The 13,144-nt window shown below is 42.0% G+C and overlaps 1 protein-coding gene across 1 annotated transcript in view; it reads right to left on the bottom strand.

The window, feature by feature from the left end:
* Window positions 1-13,144, bottom strand: part of LOC119416522 (ankyrin repeat domain-containing protein 26) — a gene marked incomplete at its 3' end in the record, with an annotated part of 163,667 nt that overhangs the window by 125,795 nt on the left and 24,728 nt on the right. Inside the window, 1 exon segment of the mRNA XM_037683752.1 lies at window positions 3,698-3,861. Within this exon segment, the coding sequence (XP_037539680.1) occupies window positions 3,698-3,861 (164 nt within the window).

Raw genomic sequence — 13,144 nt, 5'->3', positions numbered from 1 at the left:
TCATCTTCAGAACAGATCTCATCCCTTCATGCAGAAGTTCAGAAACTACTGGTAAAAAAATGTAATTTCCAGGGTTCCCAAAGAAGAGGAAAATATAGGGTTTTATTCACGATACTTCCTGGTTCCGAAACAGACCGGAGGGATGAGACCCATCTTAGATTTATCTGTTTTCAACAAGTCGATTTTGGAGAGACAGTTTCACGTGTTGACAACCAGACAGCTGTTGAACAACATTCACCAGAACGACTGGTTTACCTCCATCAATCTCAAAGACGCTTATTTTCACATTCCAATCATTCCAAAGCACAGAAAGTTCCTGCGCTTCTCCTTCCAAGGGATCCAGTACCAATACAACAGACTTCCGTTCGGTTACTCCCTCGCACCACGCATGTTTTCAAAATGCATGGAGACGGCCCTCCAGCCGCTACACAGAGCAGGGATGAGAATTCTGTTTTATCTGGACGATCTGCTGTTGCTGACCCGATACAGGCAGGAAGCAGCGGCGCAAACCAAAGCGCTGACGTCACACCTGTTAAATCTCGGCTTCGCCATAAACTGGGAGAAGAGCTCGATTCCCCCGGCCCAGATGATCGTTTATCTGGGAGTGGAGCTAAACTCTGTCCCTATGAGGGCCCGTTTATCACAAACGAGAGCCGAAACTCTAAAAAAAACAGCTCCGCCACGTAAAACCCGGCAGAGTAGTAACAGCTGTCTCCATCATGAAACTGTTAGGAACAATGTCGTCAGCTCATGCGGTGGTCCTGCTGGGCCTACTTCACATGAGACGTGAACGGGGTGGCTGTAGCTGAGTGGTTAGAGCAGTCGTCCTCCAATGCAAGAGTTGGGGGTTCGAACCCCACACCAGTCACATGCTGAAGTGTCCCTGGGCAAGACACTGAACCACTTGTTGCCTCCGATGTGTGTCCCATCAGTGTATGAATGTGATAAATCACTGATTAGTCTCTTTAGAATGATTTGTTCAATTAGCTTTGTAGAGATCTAGTAGAGTGCTGTATGAATGGGTAAATGAGGACACAGATTGTAGTGTAAAGCGCTTTGAGTGTCTCAATAAGATAGAAAGGCGCTATATAAGTACATTCCATTTACGTCTCCAGAGATGGTTCGCTCGTCTGCGCATAGACCCCGTAAGGCAGAAGAGGCAGAGGATTTCTGTGCCCCCCTCTATGGGAACTGACCTGAAACATTGGGGAAATCCTCTCATGCTGTCGGAGGGAGTCCCTGTCAGCAGACCTACGTCACACGTCTCAGTTTTCACAGACGCGTCCCTGTCACGTTGGGGAGGAACGTGCCTGTCACGAGCGGTGGGGGCGCTGTGGCCAGCTCACACATCAGCTCACATAAATGTTTTGGAATGTCGCACGATTTTGAATGGGATTCAACATTTTGCTCTCTTTCTGCAAAATCAACATGTTTTGATCCACACAGATAACAAGGTGACTGCAGCTTACAAAAACCATCAGGGGGGCGTGCGCTCAGCCCAAATGTTACACATTGCGAGACAGCTGCTGTGTTGGGCACGAAAACCTGCTCTCCATCAGAGCAGTACATCCCCAGTGTTCTGAACAGAGGAACGGACATAATGTCCAGAGACGGTCCGCGCCACGGGGACTGAAGCCTCCATCCCAAGCTGATTTCTCAGATCTGGAAGAAATTTGGCAGAGCAGAAGTGGACCTATTTGCCACATGGTAGAACGCCCAGTGCCAACTATGGTTCTCACTGAGCCCACGGGACGATCCACCGTTAGGAGTGGGCGCGTTTGCTCACAGCCCGTGTCCCGAAATGCTCCTTTACGCTTTTCCCCCAGTCCCTCTAATATCACGGTTTCTGAGCCGAGTTCAGGAGGAAGAACTGTCTGCCATTCTGATAGCCCCCGAGCGCGTGACCGCCCCGTGGTTTCCAATCCTGCGACGTCTATTATTGGGTCATCTGTGGAAACTGCCATGGAGGGACAATGCTCTCCTCCAGGCAGGAGGAGCGATCAGGAGCCACCCAGAAATAGGCCAGCATCTTTGGGTCTGGCCGTTGAGCGGAACCACTTAGAGAAGACGGGTCTCTCTCAAGAAGTAGTGCGCACCATCCAGGATCCGCACGCTGCCTCCGCCACAGCGCTGTACACATCAAAGTGGACAGTTTTTCAACGCTGGTGTACGGGAAAAGGTGTAGGGGCCATCTCATGTCCACTAGGTGGCGTGCCGTCCTTTCTGCAGCAGCCGATGGACAGAAATCTGGCGTTCAGCACAATTAAAACATATGCTGCAGCCATCTCTTCCTGTCACGAAGGCTTCGGTGACAGAGCAGTTTTTCCGATTAAATTCTTGTCATTCAAAACAGTCCTGCTGTTGGCTTTGACATCTGCAAAGAGAGTGAGTGATTTATCTGCTCTCTCTGCTGCTCCGTCATGCCTCAGGTTTTCAAGATGATGGCAGTTTCAGCTGATCCGAGACCTAACCCAGCGTTTATGCCTAAAACATCACAAGCTCATTTAAATCGAGAATGATAACGTTGGAGGGTTTTTCTCCCTCCTCCCCACAAATCAGAAGAAGAAGCATTTTTTCATCTTCTCTACCCTGTGCATGCGTTGGCTTGTTACGCAGCACGCACGGCCACACTGAGTCAGACTCAACATTTGTTTGTGCATTATAGAGACACTCTGCTCATTTATTCGCTTCTATCTGCGTGATATGGTGGCTCGCTCCATGACGCATTCTGTCCTCGATGTATTAACGGAATGAATTTCATTGTTTTTCGTGGAACTTCATTTTAAACTCACATCTGACTGCATGTACTTACAGTGCGAGATATTTGTTATCAATCACAAGTTTGTGACTGTTGGTTTTTGTTCTAATGTCACTAATCAGTTCATGAATACTGTTACCAATCAGTTCATTTGATTACTAATCAGTTCATTTATTTTGAATCTGTTCACTGTTTTTTCAGCCTCTACCCTTTTTCCTGTCGAGAACTTTTCTCTTCGGGCGCCCATGTACACGGAATGCGTAAATTACGCAGCGCGCGCCTGTACATGGTGCACGTAATTACGCAGCACGTATTTACGCACATGGAAGGCTGAGGGATAAAATGTTGTTTTGTACAAGCGAGCACTTCATACGGTGTTCGAATGGACCCAGTGAGGCGAAGACCACATCCCGCTTCGCCCTTAACCCACAAGCGTATAGGGCGAAGCCTATACGAAATAGAACGTTGGTTACGTACTGTAACCCCAGATTCTATGAGTATAGGTGTAGCCCTTTAAGCTCTGGGCCTCACTGGCTCCACAATGGCTGAAGAAAAAGCTATTTGGGAGCCGATTACACGCTCAACGTAATTTATACGGACCAGGTGGGGCCCACACAACAGGTGGGCGTGGACTAAATTTTTCAGTGCGACGCTTTGCGTGACGAGATAAAACCCACAAGCGACAGCCTTAAAGGGCTACGCCTATACTCATAGAATCTGGGGTTACAGTACGTAACCAATGTTTTCTCTTCTAGAAGCATCTTTGATGACAAAATCAAATTACAAAAACAATATTATAACGTTTTCATTAGCTAGTAACACAAATGTGTTGTTTATAATATATAATTTGAGGTGTAATAAGAGCTAGTCAAATTGCCAAAAAATATTTACTCTGAAAAGAATAAAAATTAGGCTGTAAATGTACGAAGCCAAACATACCTTTGAGCAACAGACAGCTTTTCCTGATGAATCCCTGCAGGTTTATTTAACAGACAACCTGATCCAACTTTCATACAACCAACTTCTTCCACTACTGATCCATAACCATCCAAAGAACTTGGTTTCTGATCCCTCGTTTCAGTGTTTGCCATTTCTTGGCCAACCTGACAGAAAAGAGTAAATGTAGCATTTATAAACTGGACATTTTTGATCCAACTTGAGATACATCCAAGCCATCCTTCAAGATTGCATTTTAAAGCTGTGTTTGTCCACACTGTCATACATAACTTAATGTCACCCCTCCGCTGGAGACCTGACACCTTAGTGTTATTCTCTGGAACCCATTTTACAATATTAGTTACTGAAAGTCTTAGCTTGTAAGGAAGGTAATAAAATACCAGCTGCATTTTCAGTGATTACCTTGAGAAACTGACTGGTAAAGAGACAAAGAAGAAACAATGTTCTAAAACAGATTCAATTTTAAAATAGACATTACATCCACAAGTGTTTCTTTATCATTTGTAAGTTCTCATTTGTATCACGTCCCTCATGACTTTAACAGACATTAGTTATTATTCTCTTTGCTAATTAAATGTGCAGAGAATTAGATGACACTGAACACTAAAACCCAAAGACCCCACTGAATACCACAGCTTTAAAATGACAAAACAACACACAAACAAACAAACCATTCCAATAGAAAAAGAAAAGAAAACACTATATCAGCACTTCTTGTCATGGACCAAAGAAGGCTTTTACTTACTCAGCTTTTACACAAACTATTTAAAAATAAAAGCACATGCAAAGTCTATGTATCATAAAACACAAGTCTCTGTAAAGGGGTACACAAGAGAACTTCATGATCTAAAACTACTACGTCATTTGACAAATTTTTAAAAAGTGTAATTTTAGTACTAAAAAGTACTGCAGAATAAACCAAATATTTCACTTTGTATCCTTTTAACTCTACCTCGTATGAAACAATTTGTCTAAAATATCTCCACATATACAAACAAAATTGAGTTACAGTAGACCCTCACTACTTTGCAGTTTGTTTAACACAGATTCGCTAGATCGCGGTTTTTCAAAATAAAACTAGACACGACACAATTGGTTCATTGATGGATGAGACATGGGTTGTTAATTTAAAATAAATTCAAATGATTTTGCAACATGTGTGCAGCCCACAAGTGCAGGGGAAAGCTCCCTCCTGCAGCTGATCAGCTGATCCCCTTCTCTGCCACGCCCACATTTCTCCTGCTGCCGCAGCTGTGTGAAGGGTTAACCCTTTGCTGTCCAGATGCACCGATTGACTTTTGTCTTCCAACTTAATATTCAAAGTATGTCACATTGTAAAATCGTCATAATCACACAATATGTGTTAAAATTTATTTTGAATTATTTTAGAACTTCTATGTTCAGTTGTTTCAGTGTACTTGATCAAGAAGTACAGTTCTGCTCCGTGCTGCAGAGCTGAAGCTGTGTGACATCCCTGTGATGTCCTGCTGCACTTCTATTCTCTACAATTTAAATACTGCATGCATCCATGCTGCATGGATTGTTTATTTAAAATATTACCGTATTTAAATTTAAATTGTTTATTAAAGGAGGGAGGTTGGGAGTAACAGGAGGTGAGTGTGATTACAGCCTGGCACATGTCATGACAAAGTTTACTGAACTTGAACTGAACTTGGACTACTGTATCCATACTTTGTGGTTTTTCACGTATCGCAAGAGGTGGGGGGTGGGGTCCCAAACCCTCGAGATAAACGAGAGACTACTGTATTTCAGAAACATGTAGATTTTAAGCTTAATTGTGGTCTTTTTTTTTAAAGCTAACCATTTATATTACATAAAGAATTTCACTGGTTTTTGATCTAGAAGTTGTAAACAACTTTATTTAAAGTTAGCTTTTGTATAAAGTGCAGAAGACTTTTGTGCAACATGGACTCTGGTCGGCTACTGTGGTTTGAGACAAACAGTCTTTAGGTCAGTCAGAAAATGATGTGAAATGACGTGACAATAATCTGTGAAAGAAGAATGACGACATTTTGAACTGGCCTATAAGTTTTGAGAAACTGATTTGCAGTGACTTGTGAGTCAAGACCCTGTTTTTAATAAAAATATGGAATCTCCAAGGAGATCATCTTGTCTTTTTGTTTTGGTTCTTGGCATTTATCCCAAACACTTTGCTCACCAATTATGAACCAGATTTATATCAATTAAACCACCAGAATCTCAGCTTTTTAATAGTCTTAAATATTTGTACCCAATTTTACACAGACTTTGTGGACACAACAGAAATGTGCTGAAAGAAAAACTAAATGAGATAGCAGCAGATTTGTGTAATGACGTAAGGTGAAGTTGGTTCTATGAACAATAAAACATGGACTTAAAAAGTTTGTGTTAAAAACTCCCAAAAGAAAATGTCATTTTGGACTTTCTTGACATACAGTAAATGTGAAGATAAGAAAATTAAGGTTATGTATGAAAGGAGAAAGATAATAAATCAGGAAGGAGCTCAAAGAGATGATAGTCCTCTGTGAAGGGCCCCTTTTTAAAAATCAAGGAATAAAACCCTCGGCATCCCTACCTCAAGGGTCAACCTTTTCCTGTCCCCATCCAGCTCTTTGGAGACATCTGGTTGTCTGAGTTGTGAGGACAGCAGAGACATGGGAAACTCCTCATGCTCATCTCTTGAACCCACATGGTTTTTGTCAGTTTCATTCAGATCACTGGGTGGATCATTAAAAACATTCTGCTTGGTCTCTTTCAACAATGAATCCTGGTAATCAAAATGCATGGGCATACCACTATCACCAGAAAAAGCTTTGGTGTCATGATTAATGCTCTTTACATTTCCCTTGTGTCCTTTGTTGAGCTGTGGTGAAGCAGAACTCAGAACATCAGTGTTGACTAGATCTGGGTCATGATGGAAGTTGTCATGAGCAGGACGCTCAGAGTCCTGCATCTTCTCCTCACACAGAGAGTCATCAAGTGACTCTGCTGAAGAGTCTTCCTGTTCAGACTCTCTCTGTTCAGGAATGGAGAGAAGAATGGTGCTTCTTGCTCTGGCTGCAGGTCCAACAATACCCTCTCCCTCTTCATCACTTGAATCTTCTTCTGCAGATGTGGCTGCAGGTGCAGCTTCCTCTCTTGAGTCTTCCACAAGTTGTCTTGATTTGAAAAGTACACCAAACTTCTCTTTTAACTCACCAGCAACATTTTTAAATGTTGATTTGACTTCCCTTTTTTCCACTTCTACCCAGAGTTTCTCATAACACTTCTCCCAAGGTGCAGCGTCACCACGTGTGTCTTCAGGACAGAAGTGACCTGTAGAGGTCACTTCAACATCATTCTCTTCAGAGCCACAGTTATGGAAAGATAACTCTGGGTTATCTACTGCATCATCTGTCTCCTTTGATGACATTTGTGGACCCAGAAAAAAAAAATACAAAAAGAAAGCAATGCAAAAACAAAGTTTGGACATACAGCATAAATGAATAAAGACATAAGAACAATACATTCATTAACTTTTTGTGTATATTATTATCAAGCAAAATGTTAGAACCAATTCACTTTGTTTCCAACTAACATCAATATGTGATCATTTCTTATTTTTATATATATATACACATATACATACATATATACACACATACATATATATTTATACACACATATACACATACATATATATACACACACATATACACATACATATATATATATATATACATACACAAATACACATACACATATACACATATATACAAATACACATATACACATATATACACATACATATATACACATACATACATATATACACATACACATATATACACATACATACATACATACATACATACATACATACATACACATACATACATACATACACATATACACATACATACATACATATATACACATACATAAATACATATATACACATACATACATACATACATACATATATACACATACATACATACATACATACATATATACACATACACATATATATGTAGTGATTCCTGTGGCTTTGGTGACATCCGGTCTTTAGCCGTTAGCTTAGAATTAGCGTCGGCCCACACGGATCAAAATCAACATTTTATAGGCGGATTTACTTTCGATTCAGCGGTCGCTTTAGCGATTAGACTTTTAAGAGATGGATCATGAGGTCAGAACCAATTTCAAAGCGTTTTCACACTTTAAAACAACAGAGAAAGCTCTATATGAAAACGAGCTGCATTTCCGGGTCAAGTGATTGAATCAACCAATGAGCAACGGGGTGGGTTGACCTCACTCCACACAGTGAGCATCCCAACCCCACCCAACGCACCACCAACATTTGTCAGACAATACAAGATCCCTCTGGCAGCACATCAGCCTGTCCAGGAGATCGTTGATGACCTTTTGGTCAAAGGTATAATCAGACAATGTAATAGCACCTACTCTGCGCCTTTATGGCCGGTTTTAAAACCAAATGGTAAGTGGAGACTTACCATAGACTACAGAAAGCTAAATAAACAAGTCCCCTTATCCAGGTGGCCAATGACTCAGCTCCAACAGGAACTGCCAAAGGTCACCGATGGTAAGTACTTCTCTACCCTCGACGTCGCCTCTGGTTTTTGGACCATCCCTGTGCGCGCCGAGGACCAACACAAACTAGCTTTCACTTTTGGCAGCCGACAATACACCTTTACCAGGTGTCCCTTTGGCTACGCTAACTCACCTGCAGAGTTCAACATCTTTTTGAACAAAGCATGTCCAGATGCCCACGAGCGTGGGACACTGATCTACGTGGACGACATCCTTTTGAGGCAGCCAACACTGGACTCATTTGGCTGAGATCGACCACGTCCTAAATCAGCTAACAACTGCGGGTGCTAAAATCTCACTGTCAAAGTGCCAGTGGTGCAGAACCAAGGTGGACTACGTTGGCCTCCTAGTGGGTCCGGACGAAGTACAACCACAATTGACTCGCACCCAAGGCCTAGACAACCTCAAAGTCCCCACCAATCTCAAAGAACTACAGAGTTTTCTGGGAGTGTGTAATTACTCACGCCAGTTCATAGAGCATTATGCGGACCTCGCAAAGCCACTGACTGAACTCTTATAAAAAGACGTCCCATTTGTCTGGACTGATACACAGCAGCAGGCAATGAACGCTCTTAAAGACAGGCTCAAGTTAGCCCCATGTCTAGTCTACCCAGACTACAACAAAGAGTTTTACTTGGCAGTGGGCTTCTCAACTCACTGCATAAGTGCAGGTCTGTACCAAATACACGACAAAGACAAGCGTGTTGTGGCCTACGCCAGCAAAACAATGGCAGGCCCTGAACTACGGTATTCAGACTGTGAGAAGGCTCTACTGACCACTGTGTGGGCAGTGAAACATTTCTCCTGCTATATTGGTGGACAGAGGATTATTGTTGAAACACAACACCAGCCTGTAACGTTTCTAAACAGCCAATGCATCAGAGATGGTGTGGTGACAAACTCACGTGTAGCCACATGGCTTATGGCACTTCAGAGTTTTAACCTAGACATCCGATACGGTCAAAATAAGAAGTCACACTTGGGCACTGATTTGGCAATCTGCCAAGAATGTACACAGGATGTACCAGCCACCCAACAGCCGGTTGTGAGTAAACCCTCAGTAGCTGAGGACCCAAATCACCACTTCTTTGATAGCAATATCTGTAAAGATATGGCGACATTGTACGTGGATGGATGCTCATTCCACCACGAGAATATCTGCAAAGCAGGTGTTGGAGGAGTCCTCCTCCAAGACCAAGAACAGGTCACATTTGGCTATAAATTAGGCTCTCAGTCTTCTCAGTACGCTGAGATAGCAGGAATCCTAATAGGCCTACGGATGGCAGTGGAACGCTCTATCCAGACGCTAGTCATCTGCACTGACTAGCTATGCTCGACTTAGTTTCTTGTGTCATCTCTCTCTGTGGAAACAGAACGGTTTTCTCACAAGCAACAAAAAGGTGGTCAAACACAAAGAGCTTTTCATGACATGTGATCACTTGGTGACATCACATGATCTACAGATCTTCTGGAAGAAAGTTCCAGGACACTCCAGAGTCCCAGGCGATGACAAGCACTACAATGACCTTGCAGACTCCCTAGCCAAGGGAGGAGCCGTTGACGGGCCCACGTGGTCCTTTGACCCCTCCTGGCTACTCAACACTCAGTCGACACAACCTACGGCTGAGGTAATGGCAGTCACACGTGCACAAGCTGCAGCTCAACCTGCTGATAACACAGTTTCTGTACGTCCGATACTGACTGACCCAGACATCATCCAACTTCAGAAGTTGGATCCTGCAATTAACTCGATGATACTGTATCTGACTGACCCAGACAAATACACTCCATCGAAAGGCGAACTGGATTCCAATCCAGACCTTAAAGTCCTCTTTCAGCTGCGCAAACAGTTAAAACTACTTAAGGGCATCCTAACTTTTGCTCATGGACGGACGTCCTCACCTGTGTTCGTGGTTCCCCATGACCACAGGGGGGTGATGTTAGTTCATGCACATGACCTTCCGTCCGCAGGACACAAGGGTGACAATGCCATGCTGAAAGCATTAAAACAGATTGCTTATTGGCCTGGAATGAAGAAGGATGTCAAAGACTACATAAAAGGGTGCCAGGTCTGTGGCCAGTTTCAGCCATCCAGACCACTCCACAGGGCACCACTGCATAGTAGAGGCATTGCATTTCCATGGTCGGACCTCCAGATTGACTGGGTTGGACCACTCACTAAGAGCTCTAGAGGAAATAAATATTTTCTCACGGTAACCTGCGCGTTTACCAAATGGGTAGAATGTCTACCAGCCCCTAATGACACAGCACAAACTACTGCTATGTTATTAATGAATCATGTATTCTCAAGGTTTGGACTTCCCCTCAGGGTGAACTCAGACCAAGGTACACACTTCACAGGTGAAGTAATGAAAGAACTGTGGAAGACGCTAGGCGTCAAAGCCAACTTCCATATTGGCTACCATCCACAGGCTTCAGGCCAGGTTGAGAGAGCAAACAGGACTGTGGTGAGTATTTTGGAAAAATACGTAGCCGCAAACCACAAGGACTGGGACGTAAAACTCCCTCTGGTCCTCATGGCCATAAGGGCCACTCCACACACATCGACTGGCATCTCTCCTATCGAGATGATGACGGGTCGACAAATGACTCTCCCTCTACACCTGTTGTACCAACCAGGCGATGCTGCCATGGCAACAGCCTACACTACACAACAATACATGAAAGACTTGGAAAAACACCTTAAAAACACTTTTGCTTTCGCCCAGAAAAACCTGGAAAAATCAGCTGAAGGACGCAAAGCGTACTACGACCAAAAGGCCTCTCACGAGGAACTCCAAGTGGGAGACAGGGTCTGGTACTACACGTTTGCCCCCACAACTGGGAGAAGAGAGTCCGGGACCGGAACTCTCGCCCGTAAACTGATGCCCAGATGGACTGGACCCCATCTGATAACAGACAAACTGTCTCCAGTTGTCTATCAGATAAAAATCAGTAAAGGCCAAAAAGAGCCAATTGTTAAATGGGTACATCGAAACCAGGTTAAACCACACAAGGTCTGCAAAGAAACAACTCCTACGGGACAGCGTGATTGAATCTGACAACCAGGGTGAGGTGGAGCAGTGAAACGATGTTTCTAGTTGCTTAGTCACTACTCTTGTCGATGTTGAAACGTTGTTTATTTGGTTTTGATATTTGTTTCTGAGCACCTCAGTAAGAATGAGTTTTGTATGTATTTTAGTTGGAGACTGTAAAGGACTTTAACTATGCCAACATGCAGTTCACTCGTTAAAACCATCTTCAAGCCGAACCTACTCGAACAATTCTATTCGGGGGGATAGCTAATTCTTTTTGATGAGTCTCGCCATAGACTCCAAAAACATTTATGGGGAAACCAAACACCCAATCTCAAGTCGTTCGTCTAAAAGGCAACAGACAAGTAAACTAACTATAGGGGCCATGTAAGTCTAACATAGACAAAGTTAGCGATGGTGGTATAGTTGGAACACCCTTCTATAGGTATAGACCCCTATAACTACCCTTTTCAGCATGTTCCACCCCTTAACTGGTAGCTGTAGCTGTTCCCAATCATAATAGCTTACACACCAGGTGCATATAGGTTAAGGCCTTATGTAAAATCCCCTTCATAAGCCCACCTTAAACCAATTAATTGTATGACACATAGAACCAGAATGAACACTCCAGACAGGTGTCATCTTTCAGAAAATGACCACCGTGGACTTGACCCTTGCAAAGTCGCACTGTCTTCCTTCTCAGCAGAACTCTCTGTTCTCCATGGAACTTCTGTTCTCTCCAGAACTTTGGTTCATTCTCCCAGAACTAACTGGAACTAGGAAGTGTCGACTTTTAAAGAGTTCTGCTTCCGGTCCCTTTTGGGAAGTCCTGATTGGTTGAAAGAACCAACAGGGGTGTGGTTTTAGTGACGTAAGAGGTTACTACAAGTCAGAAAAACAGCGAAGATGTTTAGGAACTGACAGAGAAATGTTTTGGAACAGACAGAGACATGTTATGGCGAAGTGGGAGGAAGCAGGTGCCAGTAGCTTCTTATTTACTGTCTGCTAGGTTTAAAAACAATCCTCTTCGTTCTAATAACTTCTTTCTGACTGTCGACCGACATCACTACTTCTCATTTCAGACAGAAGATCAAAATGCATAATTACTTTGTAACAGACATTAACTTGATTTCTACTTTGAATGAGGATTAAAAAATCATTAATACTGTTACACAGTTGATTTAAAATGAGTAGTTCACTTCAACATTTAAAATGGTTTGAACTAAACACACTTTTGATTATCAAGACATTGTAAAAATAGTAATGATAACATAAAAAAGAGAGTGTTCTTTTAATTGATTAGTTCAGGATACATATAGAAAGTCTCTGGATGAGCTAATTTGTATTTCTGGATTAAAATCAATGAAATAACAGATCCTGTCCCATGAAGGTCCTCAGAGGCAGGTTTTAACCGGAGGCTTAGTTCACTACATATACATACATACATGTATACACATACATATATACACACATATATATATATGTGTATATATATATATATATATATATATATATATATACATATATATATATACATATATACACACATATATATACATATATATATATACATATATACACACATATATATACATATATATATATACATATATACACATATATATATACATATATACATACATATATATACATATATACACATACATATATATACATATATACACATACATATATACACATACATATATACACATACATATATATACATATATATATATATATACATATATACACATACATATATACACATACATATATATATATATATACACATATACATATA

This window comes from Nematolebias whitei, chromosome 10 (assembly GCF_014905685.2).
Source record: "Nematolebias whitei isolate Nwh7 chromosome 10, NemWhi1, whole genome shotgun sequence".
NCBI lineage: Eukaryota > Metazoa > Chordata > Actinopteri > Cyprinodontiformes > Rivulidae > Nematolebias > Nematolebias whitei.
Note: the sequence above shows the minus strand (reverse complement) of the source record. Positions and strands in the feature narration are given on the sequence as shown.